Below are 19371 nucleotides of genomic sequence, written 5' to 3' on the forward strand. Positions count from 1 at the left end.
TAATTCTAGAAAGAGGAGGAAGAGGACATCTAGTGGAGGACTGCAAAAGAAGTTAGGAGTGAATGACAGAAAATATGATATTTAACTTACCCTGCTATTTCTCAGACTTATTTTTTTAAGGAAAAAAATATATATACACACATATAGGTCTTTTATCTAGCAACTATATTGAACCTACCTACCAGTTATAACACTATACATTTTTCTTGGATTTGCTATGTAGACAATTATGCTGATTACAAATAGAACACTTTTATTTCTTCTTTTCCTGTCTTTTGGCTAGTATCTCTATTAGAGTGCTCAATATAAGTAGTGAGTGGCATTTTCCTACAGCTTAGTCATTAAATATATCTTCTATAGGTTTCTGATAGATATCCTTTACTAGATTAAGAAAGGTCCCTTCTATTCCTACTTTGGCCAACATTTTAGTTTTCAATTAGCAATAATAGTGCCTCGGATAAACCTCATTGGCTACGATACTGCCACTGCGCAAAGCTTGGCCAACATTTTAAAGAAATTTCTGAATGACTTTAACTTTCTATGCTTTTTCTTATTTGTTGAGATTTTAATGTTAATGTGAAATATTAATTTTTTAAAAACTTCAACCATAAGATATATCATAAAATATATCCTAAGATATATTATACTGGACACAGTGTTTTAGAGTATAAAGAGGTTCATTTTTTTCTTATATTATTCTTTCCCAGTTTTAATAATATATGTATATAATCCTAAAACCGAGTCACTTTTCATGTCTCTATTTTTGATCTTCCTTATGAATCTATTTTAATATTTTGTTAACAAAAATCTTGCATATGTTTATGGGCTTACTTCTGAATACCTCGTGGTTTTAAGACTCATCCACCATATTCACCTGACCTCTTGCCAACCAACTACCACTTCTTCAAGCAGCTTGACAACTTTTTGCAGGGAAAATATACTTCTACAATCAGCAGGAGACAAAAAATACTTTTCAAGAGTTCATGGAATCCTGAGGCATGGGTTTTTATGCTACAGGAATACACAAACTTATTTCTCATTGGCAAAAATGTACTCATTGTAATGGTTCCTATTTTGGTGAATAAAGATGTGCCTGAGCCTAGTTATAATGATTTAAAATTCATGGTCCGAAACAGCAATTAACGTTTGCACCAACCTAGTATTTCTGAGTCTCTGTTTTGGGTGTATGTCTTATAAGTGCTTCCCTGGTAGCTCAGCTGGTAAAGAATCCGCCTGCAATGCAGGAGGACCCTGGTTCGATTCCTGGTTTGGGAAGATCCGCTAGAGAAGGGACGGGCTGCCTACTCCAGTCTTCTTGGGCCCCCCTGGTGGCTCAGCTGGTAAAGAATCCGCCTGCAATGCAGGAGGACCCTGGTTCGATTCCTGGTTTGGGAAGATCCCCTAGAGAAGGGACAGGCTGCCCACTCCAGTCTTCCTGGGCCCCCCTGGTGGCTCAGCTGGTAAGAATCCACCCGCGATGCGGGAGACCTGGGTTTGATCTCTAGGTGGCTACCCACTCCAGTATTCCGGCCTGGAGAATTCCTTGGACTATATAGTCCATAGGGTTGCGCAGAGTCGGACACAACTCGAGTGACTTTCACTTTCACTTATAAGCTGCATAAAACAGACCTTAAGAAAATTAAGTACTTTCTTTAAATAGGCAAGTTTCAGCAGTTCGCGCATACTGAGTTACTGATGTAGTAGCGTGACGTAGTTGGATTTACTTGTATCATACTCTCTGTATCTGTCTTCCACATCTGCTGATACAGAAGGCTAACTGTACTATACCATTTTATATGAAGTTACTTGAGCATCCACAGATTCTGATATTGGAAAGGGGATTCCTGAAACCAATTCCCCATGAATACTGAAGGATGACTGTATTTTGTTTTCATTATCACTGCTTTCTTTGCTTCATTATTTTTTCCTATTATCATAGAAATGATTAAAAATTGTTTCTATATTTTTGTGCACTGTTATAGGTAGTATTTCTATTATTTGGTGATTTTCCTAAATGTTTTAAAAATCAAATACAGTTTGCTATTATTTATAATTTTTTTTTTCTAAACTTTAAAGAGAGTTTAAAGTTGTTTAAACTTTACATTCTCTGTCGCTGGTACCAGGTTTTCCCTGATAGCTCAGCTGGTAAAGAATCTGCCTGCAATGCAGGAGACTCCGGTTTAATTCCTGAGTCAGGAAAATCCCCTGGAGAAGGGATAGGCTACCCACTCCAGTATTCTTGGGCTTCCCTGGTGGCTCAGCTGGTAAAGAATCCACCTGCAATGTGGGAGACCTCGGTTCAACCCCTGGGTTGGGAAGATCCCCTGGAGAAGGGAATGGCTACCCACTCCAGTATTCTTGCCTGGAGAATTACATGGACAGAGGAGCCTGGTGGGCTACAGTCTATGGGGTCGCAAAGAGTTGGACATGACTAAGTGACTTTCACTTTGATGGGTTTTCACTTTCAAACTTGTTTAGTTTTTCTTATCCTCTGAAGGTAAGCCCGTATTATGCACTGAGAAGTTTAGTTCACTCTTCAAGTTAAAAAAAAAAAAAGTTTGGTTTTAAAAATATGCAATAGCTTATAAAATTTACTACTATGTTTCCTACCATTAGTTTTTGTATTCCTTGAGTTTTCTCTGAGTAGAACTTTCCCTCTGGCTGAAGAACATCCTTGTTTTTGAGTCATGTATATTCCTTTTTTCACTTTATGACTTTTATGTAGTTAAAGCAACACTGAGGGGCTGTAGTGAAGCTTAAACTCAGCATTATTATTTTGTCTGAAAGTCTTAATTTGTTTTATAAACTCAACCCTGAGTTATAATAAAAGATATAGTTGATTTTAGAATGAGAACAAAGCAAGAGCTAGAAATTTCAGAATGACAATCAATGCTAACTTGTATATTTTAGCAGCTGAAGTATCACGAAGGTTACCATTTTTCTACCCCTATGATCATCATCTAAGCCTTAGACTTGATTTTCCTATTCTAAATAATAATGCACTTGTTTAGTTGCTAAGTCATGTCTGACTCTTTTGCGACCACATACACTGTAGCCCACCAGGCTCCTCTGTCCATGGGAGTTCCCAGGCAAGAATACTGGAGTGGGCTGCCATTCCCTTCTCCAGAGGGTCTTCCTGACCTGGGGACTGAACCCAGGTCTCCTGCAGTGGCAGGCAGATTCTTTATCACCATTCCACTAGGTCATGGACTTCATTTTCTCTTTCTAAATAATAATGCACAGTTATCACATATTAAATAGCTGTATGAAGGTTGCTAGCTAAATATTTCAGGTAGGTTATTTAATTTTCACAAAATCCTGAGTCCTATTATTATCCTTATTTTACAAATATAGATAGGGAGGTTTAGAGATGTGAAGTAAATTGCCCATGGTTACATATAACTAATAAGTAGAAGAGTTTATTTATTTATTTTTTTTTCATGATTAAGAAGTTGAATATTTTATTATTAAATTGTTTATTCTCCTGCAAGGCTGTTGCTTCACTGTATAAAAATAGCACCAGCAAACACAGTATATTGCAAAGTTAAGACAGTAATATTCTTCACTGGACACTATACAACTAACAAACTTTTCTCCACTGCCAGTTATTTCTAGTGGGAAGATCATTTTGACCCAAATCCAAGGATAGCTGTAAGCAAGTTACAATGTCATATAAGGTATAAGATAACCATGTTATCCTTGAATTACATAATTTTTATAATTAGTTTTATCAGAGATAATTTCAGGAATTCTGAATATTATAGCTGGAGCCTAGCCTAAAAAATCACAGGATGCTGTGGAAAAGATACACAGTGTTTATCTGAAAGCATTAGAAAGTTAAGGGGTATTTTCTTCAGGAAACATTGTTACAAGTAGTTTCTTTTGCTAAAAGTTGCTTTTTAAATATCTATCCACCACTAATTTAAGACAACTATGCTAGATTAAGTTGTTTCAAAGTAGTTTATTTAGGGGTTCCATTTTCATTCCTCAATAGATTTTATGTATTTTTCATATGCTTCTTCACTCATTAGTTCATCTAGTTCTGAAGGGTTACTGAATGTCATCTTGATCAGCCAACCATCTTCATAACAAGACTTGTTGACAAGTCCTGGATTTTCTGCTAGAGCTTTATTAATTTCCGTTACTTCTCCTGATAGAGGGGAATAGAGTTCACTAGCAGCTTTCACACTTTCCAAAGCACCAAACTCCTCTTGTTTGTTCAACTTTGTCCCAACTTCAGGCAGACTACAGTAAACAACATCTCCCAAAGCTTCCTGTGCCAAATTGCTGATTCCCACTGTTCCAACACCGTTTTCTGTTGTTACCCATTCGTGTTTTTCTGTGAATTTCCGCACCGACAGCAGAGCAGGGCCGGTGCGCAGTGCCCGGACGGCGCCCGCCCGCAGTCCCCGGGGCCGCGGCGAGCAGGGCGCGCAGGCTGCCGACCGCGGCCCGCACGCTCCGCACCGCTTGCAGCGCCCTGTTCGCGCGGGTGCAGAGGGTCTCCGCGCGGCTCCTAGAGCACCCAGGCGGCGAGGGCAGTAGAAGAGTTTAGATTGAAACATAAGCAGCCTGACCCCAAGCCCAAGTTCTGTGGCCTCTTCATTGCTAAGACAGCCAATTAAGTGTGAGCTGTGGGATCTGAAAACAGCTTTGGGATCTGCTTGTTTTTATAATGGAAAAGATTACTTTTTCTAAGTTTTATGAAATAATGGCAACAAATGCTGACGGTGACCCTTTGAGGAAGGGGCAATACCGCTGAGTAGCCAGCAGTTAATGTCTATGTTAGCTGTAAATAAGAATTCAGATTCCAGTTTTTACTCAAATGCATTTGAATTAAATCTAGGCCTTTGAACTGCATTTAGGCCTTCTAAATTCAGAAATTTTGGGTGTATAATTAAAGTACTTACCTCTGCTAAGTCTTCAAAGCAGCTTCCTACTAATGGATGGGGACTGCCTTCATCTGTCATTTCCACAGTATCTTCTATATGGCCCAGTAATTTTACACTAAGTTCATGTATATCTACTATACGACTAAATATGTTTTCTACATCCTGTTGGAAAGAAAAACATATTAATTCAGTTAGGTTGTATAATAAAAAAATTATTTTGAGCCAATAAGTCATTTTATAATCATGAAATTTTAAATGGCAGATATAGCGAAAAATTTTAACAACTTTACAAATACAAGTAAAAGACAAGGAATTCCTTTTGCAATGAAGTACAATTTGTAGGTACATTGCTCTAGGTCACTGGTTCTCAAACTTTCTGGTCTCAAGGTTCCTTCATACTCTTAAAAATTATTAAAAACTCTATTTGTTTACTATATTAGAAATTATTTACTATTGCCATTTACTACACTTACCATTTTAGACATTAAAACCAAGAAAATTATAAAACATTTAATTCATTTGAAAACAACAATAAATAGCACTTTTATGAAAAGTAGCTAGTTTCTCTAAAACAACCAAAAATCTTAGTGAGGAGAATGGTACTGCTTTACATTTTCTTTTTTTTTTTTTTTCGCTTTACATTTTCTAACACAATCTCTAATACCTAGCTTAATGGCAGATAGCTGGCTTTTCATGTATATTTCTGCATTCTATCTGTTGTGATACACTGCTTTGGTTAAAGCATATGAGGAAAATCTAACTTTAAAAGACATGTAGTTGGAAAAGAGAGGACTATTTTAATAGTCTATTCAAATAATTATAGATACTCTCCTTTTCCTGCATAGCTATTTTTATGGAGATACAAGTTACATGTCATAAAATTCACTCTTAAAGTATACTATTCAACGGTTTTCACATATTCACAAACTATTCAATCGTTACTACCATCAAATTCTAGAAAATCATCATCCCCCCCTAAAAAAACTGTATCCATTAGCAGCACTCTCCATTCTTCCCTTGCACACCCACTTCCAGTCTCCGGCAACTACTGATCCACTTTTTATCTCTATGGATTTGCCTACTCTGGACATTGCATATATATGGAGTGATTATCTTTTTACAGTATTACACAAGTCAATACGTAGCTTCTTAAAGGTTAGTTGCAAGGTAGAATCTGAAATTATATAAACTTTGTATTGTTAAAATCCACTGGTCTATTTTGAACTTTGAATGGATGTTTTGCCCAAGTGTGATTTTGTAGTGGAATTGCTAGGTAGTATGAGTAAACTCCGGGAGTTGGTGATAGACAGGGAGGCCTGGCGTGTTGCGATTCATGGGGTTGCAAAGAGTCGGACATGACTGAGCGACTGAACTGAACTGAACTGATGGCTAATTTATGGTTAATGTTAAATGAAATTACCAAATTATTTTCCTAACTATTTAAACCAGCTTATATTCTCACAGGTAATGTGGGAATTTTACATTTCCCAAAAGCAGTTGCTCCACATTCTTTTCAACATCCAGTATTGTCAGTCTTTTTAATTCTAGCTTTTCTAATGAGTATCCAGTAGTGTCTCATAATGCTCTTAATTTGCATTTTCCTTATGACTATTAAGATGTGTGGGAGTTTGGCTCAGATGCAAGAGACCCGGGATCCCTGGGTCAGGAAGATCCCCTGGAGAAGGGAATGGCAACCCTCTCCAGTATTCGTGCTTGGGAAATCCCATGGACAGAAGAGCCTGGCAGGCTACAGTCCATGGGGTCACAAAGAGTCGGACACAACTAAATGATTAACACCATGACTACTGATGTTGGTCATCCTTTGACATGCTTTCTGATCACTGTTGTATCTTCTTTTATAAAGTATTCAAATTTTTTGCCCATTTAAAAGTATCAAGCTGTTTTTCTCATTACTGAATTGCTGAAGTTCTTTATATATTCTGAATACAATCCTTTGTTAGATTTATGTATTTGAAATAGCTTCCACCAATATGTGGCTTATGTTCTTATTTTTCTGACAATGCTTTTTGAAGAGCAAAAGTTTTTTTTGTCTTAATGCAGTCTAGCTTATTAATTTTTAATTTTATAGTTCTTGATTTTTTTGTGTCCTAAGAATATCTTTGCCTACTCTTTATCTCTCTCTTTTTAAACAACTTCATTAAAATATTATTTATAGGCAATGCAAGTCATCCATTGAAAGTAAACAATTAAATGGTTTTTACTATATTTACAGATTTGTACAACTCATAATTTACTCCTTTATTTTTTAATGTTCACTCATTGTCATAACAATGACTGAACATCAGTCTCAGCCTCTGTTGTGAGCACCACACCTCCATCAGTTATCCATGACTATGTAGGTACAGTTTTAGAAATTACTAGGATGCAACTTCCTTAGACAATCTCAGCTATTCTTCCTTAGTACTTCTCCAGGACCCAGTCAGGTTGGTTTGATTACTACTGTAAGATCAGTAATCCCTTCTCTAACTTTCAGTCATTGGCTCCTTCCTTTGCGCTCCCCAAAATACTGCTGTCATACTTCTGTCATGGTAATTAGCACACAGCACATCAGCACACACTTCTGTCATGGGAATTCGTACTGTATTGCAATTTAAAGTCAACATCTCTGTCTTGACTAGACTGTACTTGAGAAAAGTAAACAGCTTTTGATTTATCTTTGAATCTCCACTGCCAAGTATGGCCTCTAACAATATAGGCAGCACTGATGCAGTGTTCGTTCAATGATGCAAATGAGTCAAACACAGAAATCTTCCACCTAAACAAGAGGCTTTATTCTCTGGAATTCGTGGAAGATTCTGTGAATTCATTTATACTTACATAATCAGTCTAGCTTAGATTTTGTCTTTTAATTTCTGGTGTTTAATTTATCAAAACTGCTGTAGCAGGAGGAGGGGAGAGAGGCTCAACAGGGAGCAGATATATGTATAATTATGGCTGATCTGTATTGCTGTGCGGCAAAAACCAACATAACATCGTAAAGCAATTGTCCTCGAAATTAAAAAATAAATTAAAACTGTTGTAGGAACTTCATTTGTGACCATAATCATGATAAATTAAACCCTACAACTTTTAAAAAATGAACCAATTAGCAGTCATGAACTATACAAATTCAAATTTGAGTGGTCATGTAAAATTAACAACACATGAAATGACATACATTCACACAATGATACTTACATTAGCTGAAAACAATTTTGAATTGGAGACAAAGGGCTCTCTAAAAACTTTTATAATTAAATTAAGTTCCCTTATGTATTGTCGAATTTCTGCCATAAATGCTTTTACCAAGTCATAATAAGTCTGCTCTCCTGAGGTGGAAGGCTCTTCATCCGTTAAAGATAATATATTTATATCTTCCACATCTTGATGAAACATATCCATCAATACCTGCATAGTCAGAGATATAAAAAATTACAATAAAATATGAATCTATAGTCAAATGTGAAGTTAAACAAAATCTGCTATTTGAACACAGTTCTTACATGACAGTAAACAGACACACAATGACCTCTCCTTGGACAGAATGCTACTTGCTCCCTCGGCAGCTTCTCCGAGACAGAATCTTACATCAGGCATCACAAACTGCCTCTTCTAAGTTCTCTGTCAATACTAGTATCTGTCTGTCTCTCTTGTTAATCTACTATTTCTAATTTGTTGCCAAATCTTGTCTTGGATTTCTGTTAGTTTCCTCTGTTTCATACCCTTGGCATCACCATTTCATTCCAGAGCCTCACATAACTCATGTTTAAATAACGCCCAGGTTTCTTGGTGATTGATCAAAATAAGTCCCATTTTTTCCCCAAGAAGTCTACTACTACTACTACTACACTTGCTAAACCTCATCTTTTCCCTCCGGAGAACTTCTACATCATTATCCCTATAACAGTAAAATAAGATTTTACACCTTGTATCACTTTCTGCTTGTTTCACAAATGTAAGTACCCTTTTATCAAATCTACAACCTTATTTTATACTTCTCTTGCATGTCTTCTCTGTGAGCTACATACATACTCAGAAATATTTTATCAATTCATTTAAAAGTATCAAATATTTTATATTCATTTACTCTTTTAAAATACTTATTCATTAAAAAATAAAAAATTTGCAATCCTTCAGGTCAGGTGATTTTCACATTCTGAAAGAACAATAAATACTAAAATATATTTAACTGGATTCAGTAATCAGAAAGAATATTTCAAATCAATAACAGAAAAAAGGGGATAAAATACTTTATTAGAAAATATTTTCTTTTCTGAAAGATCATTTTTATTAAATAAAAATACTGAGGTAGTATAGTGCAATTACTTAGACTTAGATCTGGAGTTCAACTCTAGGCTTTGAAACTTCTCAGAAAATTCTGAACCAATTTCTTTATCTCTGTGAACTTCAGTTTCCCTTTTATAAAATGTACATAAGAGTATCTATTTTAGAGGGATATCTTAGGGACCAAATGAGATAAGTCGCACACATGCTCAACTTTCAATAAATGTTTGCTCTTACATTATCAGAGTAAAACCATACTAGCAGTATCTAAAGAAAATTAGGCACTGAAATAAAACTATCAAGAGTTTAGTATTTGTACATTTTCAAAAATTGTTTTCAAATAAATCCATAATCTTCTAGTTCTTCCAATCCAAATAAAAACTTAAGAAGTTCACTAATAAGAGATGAATTACTGTTATTAATCCTACATGCAGCAATATAAAAAGAAAACCTACATGACATATTTAAACATATTTTAGTACTCTAGATTACTAAAAGTATAACCTAACAGACAATATACAATTCTATTCTGTCTGAGTAGTATGTTAGCACCCAGTAAGTCACAAATAAAAATATAAGAACAGAACATATAGATCAGTATCTTACCTTATCAGCACACATTGCCACTTTAATATCTTGTTTTGTAATCTCATAATGCCGTATATTTCGCACATAATTCCCCACCAGCTTTAAAATGTCTGCAGAAATGTATTCTAATACTGCTACTATGTAAACAGAAACCTGGTGGTCAATTTTATAACCTAGGACCTCCTGAAAAATTAAAAGAAAAGCACGTTTAAAATTATTTACTATAAATTTGACAAACTGATTTTTTTTAAATGTGTACAGTTGAGCTTAACTTTTAGTAAGGCCTGTGATTATCAACAACATTTAATTATAAAGTGGTACATCTATGAATAATATACATATTGCTATTTGAAACTGTAAGATAAGAAAAGGTAAGGCAAAATTACCTATGATCATGTAAAATACTTAAGAAGTACAGATAACTATAGAGATAATCCCTCAACTAGGAAGGGAAGCCCAAGTCTGTGGGAGGGGAAAATGCTCATTGTTATCTAATTCAGAATACCCAGAATTAATAATGACAAACAAATTTCCTTTCCTTTAATTGGTATCTGGGAATATCTACTATCCTTATACCTCTTATCCTTCTAGCCAAAGGAACCTGGACTTCCTAAAAACCTAGTGGTGCATTCCTGGTATCTAAGTTGTTTCTATGGAAAAACAATTCCTATTGTGTCCTGCTGGACAACAGTGGTTATTAAGGGCACATTATAGTACCACTATCCAATTTCAAAGAGAGTATGGCTTTTGTGGGCCTGATCAATTCACATAGGAAAATAGGTTCTATTTTCTAAACAATCCAATTAAGAAAAAACTTCAAAATAAGTTTATGTATTTTATAATAACCTTAAATGGAGTACAATCTACAAAAACACTGACTCACTATGTTGTTCACCTGACACTAATATAACATTATAAATCAACTATAAGAGAATCATAAAGAAGTGCAACAACTAATAGCTTAGTAATTTGTGTAAGTTGCACTTAACATCCTCAGACCAGTTAGTAAGATACAGGCAGATATTTCTGTTTAAACAATAAAGGACAAAACATAACTTTTTGATAGTCTTAATCATACAAGTGTCCAGCCAGACTTGAATTTCCTAACACTATCACTTAGAGCTCTGTGAACTTGGACAAAAAGTTACTTAACCACTTTCTGCTCAGTTTACCTCATCTACAAAGTGGGGATGATAATAATTAACCCTGTTGAATAATAAAACTTAGACATGATGTATAAAAGTATTAGCATTTTGCTTATATTATAGTAAAAAATTATTGACATCAGAAGTATTATTAAGGTTTTAATTATTCTAATACCCATATTTTTGATGTGAGAGCTAATCAATAATGTCATTAAATAAAATGAAAATAACATTATTAAAGTTTCCAGCAGTTATTTTTTCTATTAGTTCTGGAGAGATTCAACTGACTGACTAGACTAATATAAATGACAAGTAAGACTAGATAGTAGGGCTTCCCTGGTAGTTCAGCAGGTTCAAAATCTGCCTGTAATGCAGGAGACCCCAGTTTGATTCCTGGGTCAGGAAGATGCCCCAGAGAAGGGATAGGCTACCCACTCTGGTAGTTTTGGGCTTCCCTGGTGGCACAGACGGTAAAGAATCTGCCTGCAATGTGGGAGACCTGGGTTCGATCCCTGAGTTGGGAAGATCCCCGGGAGGAGGAAATGGTGACCCACTCCAATATTCTTGCTGAGAGAATCCCTATGGACAAAGGAGCCTGGCGGGCCACACTGCAGTCCAAGGGGTTGCAAAGAGTCGGACATGACTGAGCGACTAAGCGCAGCAAGACTAGATAGTATAGGTGATCTTTATGGAATTTTTGTTCAAAGATGACACATGGCCCTATGGCAATCTTACAGAGGTCCCTACACTTCTAATGATGTGAAGGATTAAAATCTGAAGGATTTATAGGGACAAGTATGTCTAGCCAATAGAAAAAGGAGCTTTGCAAACTCTTTGAGGTTCTGGTAACATCTGAGATCAACAAAATTCATAATTATAACTTTCTTAGTCCTTTCAATTTGATGATAACTGTGGGTATGAAACTACTTTAAATCATGTTGCTGAACATATACTTTCCTATTATATTATCCCTCCCCATGACATAAACTCCTGAAAAACTAAAATGAGAGAATGTCACTCTTCAGTTGACTCTATTATCCATAAAATATATTCCTTGTGCTTAAAAATCATGGGTTTTATTTTGCTTTTAAGAGGCAAGAAGGTAGTATTTCAGCTTTACCTTTAACAAAGGATGGATTTTTTCTACTGGGAGAGATAAAGGGTTTCTTCGCTTCCTCTTTTCAATAGCCGATTGGGCATCAGCTATTGCCCACTTATCAATTGGATGAGGGAAACTTTTTTGAACACGTTCCTTGGAAAATAGGAAAATAACAACTAAGCAACAAATATAGTAAAAAGTGTTCTTCACTTATAATTTACTTTTAAAATCAAAGAATACCAAAAGCAGGTGTTTTACATGTGGTATAATTTATACTACAAACATACCTAAACTAAGAGACAACTATAACTGCCAAAGTACTAGTTTCTTAATTAGGCAATAGAGCCTAAATGCTCCTTCTATTAACTGGGGGAAATCACATTCTGAATTTCTACTTCACCATGATAAAGCTGATAATAAGAATGAGCAGAAGGTATTTAAAACATTATTACATAAAATTTCAAGGAACAAGATCTAAGTTCAAAAAGCAAATATATAAAATTCAATTTTCATTTGTCCTTTCTTTCAACATCAATTATAATCTAAAATACCATTTTACACTTGAAATTTCTAAGAACTGTTTTTCTTTATCCATCATGCAAAGAGGTACTTGATTTCAAAACTATTTGTAAAGCATGGAAATCAAGGTTTACATTAGTAACAGCCAACTTTAATACACTGTAGTTTTATCATTAGAGTTTGCATCTTCCACAGGTCATTAATTTTCATCACGATACTTCATTTTAATGTCTAGCACTCATCTGGTTACAATTTCCATTGAAAGTTAAAGAACTCATGTTAATGTAAAAGCTGAATTTCCTGACTTTAGTAAACTAATATAATTCATTTCAAACAAAAGGCACTTTCAACCTCTTAAGTTTCTAAAATCCACTTTCAGGATACCATAATTACAACCAGTAGAGGTCACTATTACATAATTTTAACATGTATTTTGAATTGTTCCATATTTAGCGAGTAATATGTAAAAATTATTAGGTAAAATTATAATAAATGTAAATTGAAAGTCCTAGCAATTGCTATTGAAGAGATCACTATGTGATATTTTGTAGGAAAAAGGACACAGTAATTCCATGACATGTTATGAACAAATTTATGAACTGAAAATAGTTTAACCCACTCAAGCTTAATAAATTTTCTCTTCATCTGTGCTCAAGGCAAAGTCAGCTGTCAAATGTAAGAAGTGATCATTTTAATTCTAATGAAAAAAATTACTGTAGTTAAAAATGGAGTTAACAAACATTTTCAAATGTCTAGTTGAAAAGCTATTTGCTAGGATACTATAACCTATATAATAAAGGCAATACAAAGGCCCAAAATACTGGGGGAGTTTGGCAAGTGAAAAAGAAATAATAAAGGAATGAGGAAAAGGGTGAAAAGGAACATTCAAAACAAGAATTCTTTTCCTTTTTTCCAAGTCACTATTATACACTTGCTCATCCAAAAATTACGATTATGAGATTTTAGACTAACTTTACCATAATTCTCAATTAAAAATTTCATATTGATGGGTTTAACCCATGGTTAACTGAATAGGTATAGGTATAACCATGATTACAAACCTTATAATAGTATAACCCCATAGCTCACTGGCAGGCATGGGGGTGGGCAAACTTCAGTGCATAGTAAGAAATAATAAATTCTTAATACATTGGAGAAGGAAATGGCAACCCACTCCAGTACTCTTGCCTAGAAAATCCCATTGACGGAGGAGCCTGGTGCAGGCTACTGTCCATGGGGTCGCAAAGAGTCGGACACGACTGAGCGACATCACTTTCTTTCTTTAATACATTTTACATCACACCCTTGTAATCACATACATAGTAAACTGAAACAAAGTTTCTTAAAACAAAACTTTCTTTTACTATAGGCAATGCGCTGATTTTTCCTATTCATTTATAAAAATTTAGTTGGGCATAAGGGGTGATGACCTAGAGTCTAAAAAGCACTGATATATAGTGGTGGTAGAAAGCTGTGTAATAGAACAGAAGCTGAACTCAACCTACCAATTCTAAATACACTTAACATACATCTTTGGGAAAAAAAACTACTGGTAGAATTACAGAGGCAAACAGTAGAAGAGAAAGAAAACACAACAGCAATCCCTTCTCACCTCAATCTTATCCACCTAATTCCAAGTTTATCTACTGTCTTGAGAAAGAAGGGGAAGGAAAGTCAGGAATGATAAAAGAGAAAGCAAGAAAGGGAAAATAATAATGATGAAGAAAACATTTTTAACTTATTTATTAGTGTATTACTGGACTGTTTATTTGAGAAGTATTACCAAAGATCATGGGAAAGACTGATAGGGTCAAAAAGATGCCTTGATTGTGAAAAAGGCCAGACTGGAAGAAATACTTTATCTCTTGTAGTGGAAAATTTAATTATAATTCTAGAGAAAAGTAAAATTTCTTTTTACAATTATCTTATATAATTTAAGGTAAAGAAGCCCAAGGAGAAATGGTCAATAAAAGATCCATGAATTAAAGTCTATTACTCTGCCACTTTCAAGATTAACAATTTTGCTTTAAAATTTGAGACTCTCCACTTTGACATTTAGTGGCCTTGGGAAAACTAAAATATAAAGAGCTAGGTTCACAATTCAGCTCTGTCTCTTATTAGCAGAACCTGTCTTTTCCTTTACATAATAAAGGTGTCTAGATAGATAATCTTGAAGATTAATTCCAATACAAACACTCTAGGCTCTATAAAAATTCCTATATCTGCACTTGAGTGCAAATATTCAGACCCAGAGGCATTTTAAAGTGCTATTAATAAAGGCTTAGAATGTGGAGGAGAATTTTTTTTTTTTCTGCCTAGAAAGGTAGAAAATAATGAGCAATCACTTTGGAAATCTAATTGTGAGTGACAAACTTATTAGAAACTACAAAGATTCTTTAGGAATGAAGGAAAAGGAAAAAAGTTGAAAAAAAAATGAAAGGAAAAGGAAAGCCAACTTTTAAAATTTAAGGATATAGTTCACAGGGTAAAAAGAAAGTCTAAGATGAAGGAAAAAGAAATAAAAGGGATCCAAATTGGGAAAAAAGTATTGTCACTGTTTGGCAATGACATCATACTATACACAGAAAATCCTAAAGATGCTGCGAGAAAACTACTACAGTTCATCAACGAATTCGGTAAAATTGCAGGGTACAAAATTAATACACAGAAAGCTATTGCATTTCTATACACTAATGACAAAAAATCAGAAATAACAATTAAGGAAACACCCCATTTATCATTGCATCAGAAAGAATAAAATACCTAGGAATAAACCTATCGAAGGAGGCAAAAGGCCTGTTATTTTGAAAACTGTAAGACGCTGATGAGAGAAATCAAAGAGGACACAAACAGATGGAAAGATATTCCGTGCTCTTGGATCAGAAGAATCAATACTGTCAAAAGACCATACAACCCAAGGCAATCTACAGGATTCAATGCAATCCCTATCAAATTACCAATGCCATTTTTCACAGAACTAGAACAAAAAAAAAGTTTTAATTTGTATGGAAATACAAAAGATCTCGAATAGTCAAAGCAATCTTGAGAAAGAAAAACAAATCTAGAGGAATCAGTCTCCCTGACTTCAGACTATACTACATAGTTACAGTCATCCAAACAATAATGGTACTGCCACAAAAACAGAAATATAGATCAATGAATCAGGATAGAAAGTCCAGATAAAAACCCACTCACCTATGGTCAGTTAATCTATGACATCCTGCTTTTGGAACTATGTTACCTTAAGAATCTTAAATTCTAACAACTTTGTCTCTAATCCCAATGTATTCTTCTATTTCTATCAGGTATTCTAGTGTTATCAGCTCTCTGATCTTATTGGGAAATCCCTGTTCCTCCATGTTTTTCCAATCTACCTGCCCCTCTCCTAACTGACAGAGAGTTTATTGGAATGTATGCCCTAAAGTTTAGACTTTCTGATTTAGCGTCTTGGCTTCACTACTTACTAGCTATAACCATGGGCAACTTACTTAGCCTCTCTATGCTCCAGTTTCCACATTAATTCATTCAACCTATATTTCCCGAGTGCCTTCTCAGCGCCAGACATCGTTCTAGGTGCTGGGGATTTGGTAGTGAATAAGAACTTATATTCTGGACTTTATACTCTAATACAGGAAAAACAGTACCATCTTCATGGGGTTATTACTTTAAATGAAATATAAACATAGAAGTGTTTAGAGCAATATGATACTATAGCAAGCACTCAAAAATCAGCTGTTACTAAATTTCTTTTTTTTACCCTTATCCAATTTGATTCTCTGATGCTCTTTTCAGCTGAGCTTCCTACTGGATTTAACTATGTATCAATCCCTAACTGCCTCAGGAGAACAGAGTGGGGGTACACGGAGATACACCTCCTTCCCAGTCACTATGCGCCACAAAATCATTATTACATTCTAGTGTGTTGTGTCCTGAAAAAGGTTGTAAAGCACTGCTATTACTAATTTCCACAATCCTCTTGCCCTGCTGTTCTGTCATTGTATAGCCATGGTGAAATACCATACAACTCAGCTGTCTTTTTTGAGCCCACACAAGTACCACAAAAGCAATGTCAGAAATGCAAAGATTTGTACACTATACGTTCAAGGTCTTCAAAGTCAAATGGCCTGACATCATTGCCAGAAAACTCCTTTTGTATTTCCAGCTCTGCCTCCCATTTCCTATCGTTGGTACTTCACACCTTCTCTCTTCTCTTCTCAGACTTGACTCCTTAAGAACTCAATTTAGGTGGCTCTTCTTCTGAGAATCCAAACTTAAGCCCCAAAGTCTGTATTATTAGTTTGCTTTTTGTTTTTTTTATTGTTTCCCACATACCCTTTACTCACAAGACATCACATTATGTTATTGCCCATACATCTACCTGTATCTCCACTAATCTACAAGCCATAAAAAGACAGGAGCCATGTCATCTTTGTGACATCTTCCTTCCTAGATTTTTGATGTTTCCCTCCATTCCAATTGGTGGGGAGGGGTTCACTTCCTATCTAAAAATACACAGAGCACTGAAGATCAAAGGATTGGCTGAAATGCTTTTGAAATGATCACTGACTTTAAAAAACAACAAGAAGAAAAAAAAACACTTCGACATATTCCACTCTTAAAGGTATATCTGTCATTCTAGCATCAAGAAGTAGTATTTAGAGGTCAATAAAAGTTGACTTTAGATTAAAAGCAAATAATGGAATACTTTGATGCAAAAACATATATAAGCTAGCAGACACTCAATACCAAGTTAAAAGAAATCTAGTCATCATTTTAAAAATACCATAGAGACATTGTGTGGAACTGAAAAGCAAACATCTCCCCTCTTCATTGATATTACAAAAAACACACATATTAGATATAAGGCAAAATTGATCATACCTCTACATCTGAAGCACTTCGGGGCTGAGCTTGGCATAGCATATTTAATAGTTGCAAAATTAATTCTTCAACATACTGAAGAGCATCATCACTAGACTCAAGGGTTGGATGAACTTGCCCCTGAACCTAGAGACAAAAAGAAATTAAAATAAAGTTTGTTTAATCTGATTAAATAAACAAAGCAAATAATTTTTACAAGTGTGGTGTTTGTATTCAAGAAAATAGTCTGGCTTGCAAATACAGATTTGAATGTTATTACCCTAGCCTGAAATTCTTAACCTTTTTTCTTGTCACATGCACCATACATGCTTATTGACATGTTTCTAGAGATTCAGATACTTAATTACAAAATTTCAGAATTTTTTTCTTAAACCATGCCTATCCTAGAGTGTGGGAATACTGAGAGGGAGGGACAGGCTGAGCCAGAGATACACGATGCAGTTTACATGGATTCTGTTAAGAACCAGTGGTAGGTAGAACACTGGCTCAATACAGTGCTTGGGCAAAATCTACCTCCTACATGTCCCTTGTTTAACTCTATCTTTCCTACCAAATCGTAACACTCAAGAGGCCTATATCTTATTTTTTTTCAACAAAATAACTCCAGCAATTAGCACTGTACAGGGCACATAACACAAGCTAATAAATGTCTTGAATACAAAGTCACCCTGTATTCAAAGGACACAAAATGGGCACTTTTGACAATGAGAGACTGTCCATGCTTCAGGAAGATAACTTGGTGGTCACTTATTCATAAATGCCCAGCAATCTTTACCTTCATTTTCCTCAACCATTTCATTGAAGGCATCTCAGCCACCGCTGTTTGTAAAACTTAAATTTTCATAACCAGCAAGACAGTCTTTACTTGCATCCCTTTGTCACTCATTATGGGTCAAAACCACTCCCTACTTTTAAAAATGGCAGCAAAATAAAATTCAGAAGACAAACAATACATGTTTCAAAAATGCTCAAGTCTTCAGAGAATGGTAGAACTCTCACTGGATTAAAGTAGACAGTACTCACCAACCAAGAGCATTTAGTATGGTCTGTCTTACTATACACACTCCATTAGCTGAGGGCTCGACAGACTCAGAGTATGGACAGATTTTTTTTTTTTATCAAGAGTACCATATAATGAATTTTTTAAACATATATTAAGTACACAGATATGTATATAAACATATATATGCACTTATACTTTTTAAAGAAAAATATTTTAGAAGCAAATAACATTACAACAATTCAAAACTGTGTGAAGAGTGCTACATCAACTATGAATAATAATTGTTTATTATTTTACAGGTAAAGAAACTGAGTCCCCCAAGGCGTAAATCATTTGCCCAAGAACTTTTTGTCACCTTTGGTATAGCAGTTACCAACCTGACAACAACTGATCTGTTTACAGATCTCTCACTCTATTAGATGACTGAATGCTTGTGCAGTTAAAATAATGGATGGAGTACAGACCAGAACCCAGATGTTTTTCAGCTTTCTATTCACCAGCCAAAACAAACTTTGTAAATGGATTCCTCTTCAACACTAAGCATGATTTTAAAAAACTTTTTTTAAAACAACACAAATGGAACTTTTGACGACAGTTTTACTTTTATACACAGAACTGCATACCCTCATTGGTTTAAACTGTTTTTGTAGACACCCTTTACCTTCAAGGTTGACTCATCTATCTTGAACAGTGCGCCCTAACATCATGATAGGATTTTTTTGGTGTTGGGGGGGGCTCAATTTTTCATTTTTTAAACTCTCTCTTCTTATCAGTGACACACAATCCCATCTGCTTCTTTTATTTCTCTCTTTCTTTTTCTATTTGTTTCTTACAGAGTTACATATTTTCCTTCACCCCTCAAATGCGGAGCCCATTCTTATCTGTCTGCTCCCTCCTTCTGTTCTTTCCCCTAACTAATCTCATTTACTTCCAAATTTTTATCACCTACATGGAAAGTTC

General features: G+C 35.0%; 1 protein-coding gene and 2 pseudogenes across 1 annotated transcript in view; all 3 read right to left on the bottom strand.

Annotated features, from left to right (window-relative positions):
* SOS1 (SOS Ras/Rac guanine nucleotide exchange factor 1) overlaps positions 1–19371 on the bottom strand; it is a 127609-nt gene that overhangs the window by 60047 nt on the left and 48191 nt on the right. Inside the window, 5 exon segments of the mRNA XM_070477008.1 lie at positions 4911–5054; positions 8091–8300; positions 9783–9947; positions 12030–12161; positions 17409–17534. Of these exon segments, the coding sequence (XP_070333109.1) occupies positions 4911–5054; positions 8091–8300; positions 9783–9947; positions 12030–12161; positions 17409–17534 (777 nt within the window).
* LOC139031782 (U4 spliceosomal RNA) lies at positions 367–497 on the bottom strand (annotated as a pseudogene).
* On the bottom strand, positions 3942–4606 carry LOC110144107 (glycine cleavage system H protein, mitochondrial pseudogene; annotated as a pseudogene).

This window comes from Odocoileus virginianus, chromosome 2, assembly GCF_023699985.2.
Source record: "Odocoileus virginianus isolate 20LAN1187 ecotype Illinois chromosome 2, Ovbor_1.2, whole genome shotgun sequence".
In the NCBI taxonomy this organism is placed as follows: domain Eukaryota; kingdom Metazoa; phylum Chordata; class Mammalia; order Artiodactyla; family Cervidae; genus Odocoileus; species Odocoileus virginianus.